Here is an 8,459-nt window from a genome sequence, read left to right on the forward strand (position 1 = left end):
ACGCTCTTTGAATGACGGCCATTGGATAAACACTCCGTGAGTGATTTCAGCTGGATTGTGCTCCGGTCCCCAGTTCTGCCTAACTCCATGGAAGTGAGTGGGTCCCGTTCCGTGCACAGGTCCTGTGTTGACATGAGGTACAGAACAGGACGAGACAGTCCGTGGCTGCGAGGAGCCCACATTATAGGGGGCAGTGTGACAGGGAGGCACCTGGCCGGTGGCCGTCACGTCCACTTGGGCAAGGCCAGCAAAGCCCCCTTCCTACAGACGAGCCCCCAGCTTCTTCCTCTGGGAAAGCCAAATTCTTCAGGAGGAATTTCTCTGAGGTCTCGTGTTTTATTTTGAATCCTGTATCCAATCTGTGTTCTACTCTACATCATATCTGTGTTTGCATATAAAAACGTACTATTTATGCCTCCAATATTTGGGGGAGACTGCCTCGTGTCTCTAGGGAGTCCAAATCCCAGCTCCCCCATTTACCGCTGGGTGACTCTGGACAAGCTGCTTAACCTCTCTGGACATCGTCATCGTAAGTCAGGGTGACAGCAGTATCTACCCCACAGGAGACGAGACCAAAGCGACGTCTCTCGAGGTGGTGGCACCCAGGGGCCCACTGCTCATGGCGCGTGTAAACGGTGGCGGCGGTGTCCCGTGCGCCCGCTGCAACGCGCACCTTTGAGACGCCCGGTGATGTAGAGAAAGCCGTGGGCGTCCAGGCGGCCGATGTCACCGGTGTGCAGCCAGCCGTCAGCGTCGATGGCCTCACGCGTCTTGTCCTCCTTGTTCAGGTAACCCATGAAGATGTCACGGCCCCACAGGCAGATCTTGCCGGTGCCATCTGCGTCCTGGTTCGTCAGCTTTACCTGGCAGCCGGGCACTCACTTGCCAGAGCTGGGGGGAGGGGGCCCGAGGAATGGTTGGAGGGAGCTGGTTCCTCCAAGCCCCCGCGCAGCGCCCACCAGGAGACCTGGGGTCTCTAACCTCTCTGTCTTCACCAATGGGCAGAAGGTGTTCCCTCCCAGGAATTTGGTATTTTAACAGGGACCTAGTGCTCAATTCAGGGCCCATGAAAGGTTCTAGGGTGAAGGAACGAATGAATGAATGAAATCCTAATGAATGAAAACTCGAAGCACTGGGATAGGCGGGCAGAGACAGGAGGTACTGATTCTGCGACTCGCCCCCTCGACTGACCGGCCTCCCTGCCCCCCGCAGGGCTGGCTCTGGCCCCCAACTCCCACCCCAAGTGGAGTCTGAGCCATCGGCAATGCTGGGACGCCCTCTAACACACCTCCATCCTGGATGGGGACAAAGGGAGACTCTCCAACAGAACTCTGTCCAGGGGTCCCGGGGCCGTTATGCTGCCTTCAACCACAGACTCGGGTGACGCCGGCAGAGACGGCCTCCATGAGACTGAGGCCTGGCCGGGGAACTAGGCCCAAGACGGAACTGCTGGCATTCGGGGACCCATTCAGCAGGTGGGCACCAAGGGGCACGGGCAAGGGTGGGGCCATACCTGTACAGCCGGTAGTTGTTGGGGCTGGATACGAAGTGGGAGCCCGAGGCCTCGCTGAGGCCGTAGCCTGAGTACAAGCGGAGGTTGAGGCCCAGGAAGACGCGCTCAGCCTCCACAGTCATGGGGGCAGCTCCACAGAAGCACAACTGGCACCTGGCAAAGCCCAGCGCCTGGCGGACCTTGGCCAGCACCAGGTAATCCACCAGCCTGGCTTTGACGGGCTTCCGGTCACTGGCGGGAGAGGAAGAATGGGCTACAGAAGGACAAGGACACGCGCGTACCACACTCGCGCGAAAGGGTGGGCGCGCACTGGCCTGGCCAGTTATCTGTTCCGACTGGTTGGTGCCAATGCTGGACCCATTTCTAAATCTTTTGAAAACTGGTGCCGGCTATGAACGTGCACGTGCACACGGTGTGCGTGCGTGTAGTTGTGTGCAAACACGTCCCGAGCCAGGAAGTGAGACCAGCAGATTCGGCTATATACAGACACGCAGGCGACAACACAGATGCACGCAAGTTTGCACACACAGTAATACACACGTGCAGAAACTTGAAACACATGTGCATGCACACACATGGACACACGTGAGGCCGTGTGGAGCCCGTGACTGGGTCAGCCATATCCGTTCACTTTTCAGGTCCGTGCCAGAGAAGTGTGGGTGCAGACACGTGTACACGGCTCAGGAGGCACGATGCGGTTTCAGACACGAGTTGTGGAAAATAATTCCAAATCGGAACAGGCCAGATTTATGTCACTCCCACGGCACTGTGTGGGAGTTTAAAAGGCAACCAAGGCCGCCAGAGATGCACGTGGCCACTCGGGAAAGGCTGGGAAAGCCACATCTCTGGGGCCCCTTCTCAGCCACCCAACACTGAGGTCAGGAGCCGCTACGTGGTGATGAATGCCCCTTGGAGGGAGCAAGTCAGTCCTTAGTTAGAGCCCAAGGACGGTGACTCCTGTGGGGGCTGGGAAGAGGCCCGGGTCTCAAGCGCAGCCATCGTTGGGGCCTCTGCACAGGGTCCTCAGAGCTGACAGGCCGGTCGGGCTGGGACAAGTTGGCCTAGTGGATCCCCGGTTATGTACTGGGGTTGGGACCCAGCCCTGCTGCTTCCCCAGGCCTCCCGCCCTCCGCACCTGCCCAGGCAGGTGAGGTTCTGCTCCAGCATCACCGACATGGCCCACAGCAGCATCCTGCGCCGGATGAAGCCCAACCTGGCCATCACCTCCTGGATGCGCTCCATGATCTTCTCCCACATCCGAGGCACCGCGAGGTATATCGTAGGCTCCACCTCCCGCAGCGTGTCCACAATGCTCCCCTGCTCACCGCCAGAGAGACACATGCCTGCTGGTCCAGGGCCAGCCAGGGGCCGGCGGCCCTGTCACCAGTCAGCGCGCACACGACGCGGCATCCTGCACACAGGTGCGCGGACGGAAGCACACGCACCTCGGCACACACTGTCGGCTGCGACCCAACAGCCATCTGCTCTCTGCTTCTCTGCCCACAGAACCCTGACGCCATTCAGATGCTTCAGAAGCACCTCAGTCCCCAGTCCCGGGTGGTGACCCCTCCTCGGTCTAACTTAACCGTGATATCCTGTCCCCCTGAGCAGTGACTGGCTTAGGAGTGAACATGTGACCCCACTTGGGCCACTGAGAGGCCACGTGGGGGAAAGTGGGCTGTGGGGGAGCATCTGGAAAGTTCTAGTTAGAATAAGAGCCCAAAGAACAGGCGTAGTTGATGAGAGGGGTCGGAGGGCGGGGTGGCGGCCAGCTGTGGCGTTACTTCGAGGATGCCCATCCTCGATGGCAGTGGCCCCGGGACACTATGCTGCCTTGACTTTCCTCTAGGCATCGTCGTCAGCTTCCCTTCCTGTCCAGCCACTAAGGCTGTGCCGGCTGCAGCAGGAAGGGTTCTGACACCGGCACCCCCCAGGAGCGCCTGCAGGGCCCCGAGCACACGCGTGCACGCGCAGCGGCCCGGCTCCCAGACGCGGCACGCGCACGGGCAGAGCGCAGACTGACCTTCAGGGCGTTGGGTTCAGCAAAGCAGATCTTCATCCCCCAGTACATGCCTGTCCACAGGTCGTACATCTGGGCGGTGATGTGGCTGAGGGGCAGGTAGCTGACCGTCGCTTCCCGTTTGGCTTGTGAATGAAAGGCGCTGCTGCTCTGGATGCCGTACCGTGCCATCCACGTGATCTGGGGAGGGGAGAGCCAGGGGGAGGAGCACCCCTCACTGTTCAGGCCAGCTCACGTCTGTGGCTGCCCAGGGGCTTGGCTATGTCTTTGGGGGACCCCCAGGGTGTTCACTTTCCTAGGAAGCTCCCAGGGACAGTCCTCTGCTACCCGTGCTGGGCTGTCTGGACCACAGACCGAGGGCATGTCCAACCCGTGCCAGCTCCCTCGGCGGAGGGGCGGAGGAGTGTCCCCAGGGGCTGCCGGCCCCGGCCCACCCACAGTCCACTGCACCCACACCTGGGCACCGGCCCTACATTGTCCTGACTCAGCATCACGCCCTTCGGCGGTCCGGTGGTCCCAGACGTGTAGATCAGCACACAGCACTGGTTGGGCCGCTGCATGTCGATGACGGTGTCCAGGTCTTCCTCAGGCACCTGGGCCCCCAGCTCCAGGACTTCTTCCATCTGGGGCCAGCGGAAGAGAGCGAGCCGTGCAGGTCAGCCGGGCGGGCCAGGAAGGCCTGGCAGACGCCCCGGGCCCCGTGTCCATACCGTGTACATGTTGGCCATCTTCTCTGGAGGAGATTCTCGATAAATCACCACTGCCTTCAGGTGGGGCAGGGTTTTCCATATCTGTGTCAACAGGAAAAATAAACGGGGTTCATTCCAAAAAAAACAAAAAACAAACAAAAAAAACGGTCACCCGAGAAGAGTCCCATCTCTAGGTGTCCCTCTGCCAACAGGCACTTTGTGGCAAGGTTGCTGGCACCCCGGAGCTGACTTTTGACCCAGCAGGACATTAGCCTTCGTGCACGGCTTTCTCATGAGGACTTTGGAGCAGTAAAGAGGGACAAGTGGGGGTCAGGTAATGGCTCTCTGTTAGAGGACGATGAGGCGACTGGGGTCCGGCCCAACACCGACTCAGCCTGCGGGTGTGTGGGGGCAAACGGAACTCCGCGGTCCCACCGATTCGGGAGGACAGATCAGAGTTCAGGAAAGCCGAGGTGGCCGAAATCTGTGGGACAGACGCTGGGGAGGGGAGAACCAGGGGGAGGAGCACCCCAGAACTCTCTTTAGGGAACCTCTTCGGTCTTTGGCTGAAGAGCAAGCTGCACAAGCACGGGGCGAAGCTCGGGAAGTGCAAAGAAGGGCGACCACGGAGCCAGTGACGGACCAGGGCTCCTGCTCTGACACAGCGCAGCTGGGCCGTGCCAGGCATCGGGCAGAGACCCCGAGGGTCAGGTCTCAGTGGGGGAGCTAAATTAGCCTTAGAGTGAAGGCTGTCAAAACCTGCCCCCAAATGCATCCAACACGAGGAGAAGGCGTCTCACCCTCTGGCACCCACAGTGTCTCTCTTTATTGTCGCCCACACGCTGCCTGTGGCACCGTCTCTCGAGTGTCTTAATTCAGAACAAAGCCCCAGCTTTTGATCCTCCAGCCACAGACCCGTGTGGTCCCCACCGGCAGCATCGGTGTCCCCAGGGAGTCTGTTAGAAAAGCAGACCCTCGGGCCCCAGACACGGGGCACCGGAAAGGAAGTGTGGGCTCCCTGGTGAAAAAGCTTCAAACTGAAGTTCAGAGAGAAAAAAAAAAAACCAGAAGAACAGTGACATGTGGGATAATGCCAACAAGCCTATCGGACATGTAATTTTCGCTTAATTAAATTTCCCCAGAAATTTTTGTTTAATTGAAAAAAAAAAATGAGAAATTTCCAAATTTGATTATAACTATAAATCTACCAGTCAAAACTCCTGATGAATCCCGAGCAGGGTAATCTCAGGGAAAACCACACCAAGACACAACAACATGATCAAATTGCTGGAAACCAGTGAAAAGAAAAAAAAATCTTAGGAGCTGTCAGAGAAACGAGGTAGACCACACGGAGAGGAAGAAAGATAAGAAACCAGACTCGTCAGAAACTAGGTAAAGGCTCGACCGTGGCGTGGAAGCTTTAAAGTGCTGAAAGAAAAATCAGAAATCTTGGCAACCCAGAATTTGAAACCAAAAGAGAGTATCTTGCGAAAAACGAAGGCACAAATAAACACGTTTTCAGACAAAGAGAAGCTGAGGGAACGTGTCGCCATCCGGCCTGCGCCGTAAGAAACGAGCCTGAAGAAAATTCTTAAGGCAGGAGGAAGAACCATACGAGAACTTGGACCCACATCAAAGAACCGAGAATGCCAGAAATGACAAATACGTGGCTCGGTGTCAAAGACACCCCCACCCCCGCCTTTAAACGATATTCGACCTTTGAAAAAACAACGCGTTTAGGATTTATAACCTATAACACTACGGGTTATAACGGTAAAACGGATGACAGAGGATGGGAGGAGGAGGCCGAAGGGTTCCGGCCCGAGACTCCTCGGTCACGTGTAAAGCAGTGTAACGTCAGAACGTGACCCGGGAGTAGACCGTGGTAAGTGAGAAATGCGCACTGGAAACCCGGGAGCGAACGCGAAAGGGGCTGCTCCTTAGCGGGGGGAGAGAGAATGGGGCACCAAACGCCCACTGCGGACGGAGTCAGGAAAGAGGAGGGAAGCGTCGGAGAACAGATGGGACAAAGAGGACACAGCCAGCTGGCAGATTTCTAGTCAATTCTGCCGGGCCGGATGAAACAGCGAGGCCCAAGGACACGCCGCCTACAAGCAACTTGCTTTAAGGACCCGGGTAGGTTAAAAGTAAAACGATGCAAAGATGTGTCCCCCGCAACCATGAATCCCGGGAGATCTGCAGGCGCTGTGTTACCTTGAGACAAAGTCGCTCCGGAACGAGAACCACTACCAGAGCTACAGAGGGACGCTGACGACAAAGGGGTCCATTCCTCAAGAGGACGGAATCTAAGGGTGAGTGTGCATGACGGACTTCACAATACAGGAGGCGAAACCCGAAACCCGACAGAACAGAGAGGAGGAACAGGGAAGTCCGCGACGGGGACGGGAGATGCCGGGAACGCCCCCTCTCAGTGTCTGACAGGACCGGGAGACAGAAAACCAACAGGGATGCGGGGGGCTCAAAGGACAGTATGACGCTCTCGGCCAACCCGACACGAACATCAGAGGACACCGCGCCCCCAACTGCCGGACGCACGTTCTTACGGATACGCGTGGCACACTCGCCAGGACACGGGCGGACCCCGGAGACATGGGGATTCCGGTCCCGACCAGCGCGGCAAAGCGAGTCGCCACCTTTTTGCTGGCGGAGGTCCCGCCTTCAACTTGCCAAAAACGTGACGTCGGTGAGGCGTAATACAGCGAAAACGAGGCGTGCCTGGGGACCGTTATTCTGACTACCACACCTGCTCTGTAGCAAACCGTGCTTCAGGTAGCAGAGAGCCCCAGGTGCTGCTGATGATCGGAGAAGCAACACTTTGCAGCTGCTCACAATTAATTAAGTCCGGCAAAGGGTCGTCAGTGGGGAAGGGCCGATGGGGGACGTCACGGTGCATGAGCACGCGGCCACCTAAACCCATTGATGAGTTTCAGCATGATGAGTACAGGTGGCCCCCCTGACAGCATTATGCCAGGGAGATGCAATAGCAAGTCAACAGCGCCACCTACAGGGTGTCCTTGCTCCCCACTTGATCTTTTACCCCCAAAACGTTTCATTTGAAATATGTGAAGCTGCTGACAACAGGAAGTGCAGAGGTTGGAGGAACAGGCTGGACCACAGCAGCGAGAGGAAGCCGGCAGATAAACCCCGGGTGTGGGAGGCTGTTCAGGAGGCCGAACCTAGTTTCTGGAGGTTCTCACACTCGAGCCTGTGTCACAATCACCGGCGGGCGGGGGGAGCATGTTAAATGCGTGGGGGCCCACACTTCCTTTCCGGTGCCCCGTGTCTGGGGCCCGAGGGTCTGCTTTTCTAACAGACTCCCTGGGGACACCAATGCTGCCGGTGGGGACCACACGGGTCTGTGGCTGGAGGATCAAAAGCTGGGGCTTTGTTCTGAATTAAGACACTCGAGAGACGGTGCCACAGGCAGCGTGTGGGCGACAATAAAGAGAGACACTGTGGGTGCCAGAGGGTGAGACGCCTTCTCCTCGTGTTGGATGCGACCAAGTCACTGTGATCATTTAAGGAAAAATGTCCTGTTTTTTCAAGGCGCATATCGCAATTTTCCAGGGATGGAAATGGTGATGTCAGACAGTTGCCTTCAAATACTTCAGCAAAATGATGACGCGACGAATGAGCGTGATGAAAAATCATGGGCGATCATTAAACCTGGGCGATCGCTGTATCGCGGTCCATTCTGTCTCTATTTTCGTTTGTTCGGAAACTTTCATAACACAAATTTAATTAGCGTAATTACCTAGCGTGGACATTTCCTAACTCTGGGCCTCGGTTTCTTCAGTTGCCAGTTGGCGGGGGGAATGGGGTGGCATTCCTTGTAAAATTCTTAATCTTTTAGCAGGAAATGAAATGGGACATCTCTCGCAGAGTTAATCTTTTCAGTAAACTTAGTTAACTGTTCTTCCCTTCTTTCTTTGGAAAAAAGGCCCTCTTCCTCAAATCCTGATAATTGCCCCAAACTGGTGACTCAGATCCTCTGGCTCTTGATAAAAGTCATCAGCCCATTGTTAGCAGAAATGGTGTTAAGTCAGACGGGGCCCTTAGAGTCCCAGGGGAGGGGAGGGAACTTTAGGCCAAAGGTCTTTTTCACTCTTTAAGAAATATATTAACCGACTGTTTCCCTTTACTCACTAAATAGGAAAATCGATAATAGAAACTAATAGATATATGATTTACATAACCAGTTTGTATCTTTTCTTTG

General features: G+C 56.3%; 1 protein-coding gene across 1 annotated transcript in view; it reads right to left on the bottom strand.

Moving 5' to 3' along the window:
• ACSBG1 (acyl-CoA synthetase bubblegum family member 1) overlaps positions 1-8,459 on the bottom strand; it is a 17,240-nt gene that overhangs the window by 7,295 nt on the left and 1,486 nt on the right. The window contains 6 exon segments of the mRNA XM_015593510.2: positions 674-891; positions 1,514-1,744; positions 2,649-2,830; positions 3,537-3,713; positions 4,007-4,156; positions 4,244-4,324. Coding sequence (XP_015448996.1) covers positions 674-891; positions 1,514-1,744; positions 2,649-2,830; positions 3,537-3,713; positions 4,007-4,156; positions 4,244-4,324 — 1,039 coding nt within the window.

The sequence above is a fragment of the Pteropus alecto genome, unplaced genomic scaffold, assembly GCF_000325575.1.
Source record: "Pteropus alecto unplaced genomic scaffold, ASM32557v1 scaffold60, whole genome shotgun sequence".
Taxonomy (NCBI): Eukaryota; Metazoa; Chordata; class Mammalia; order Chiroptera; family Pteropodidae; genus Pteropus; species Pteropus alecto.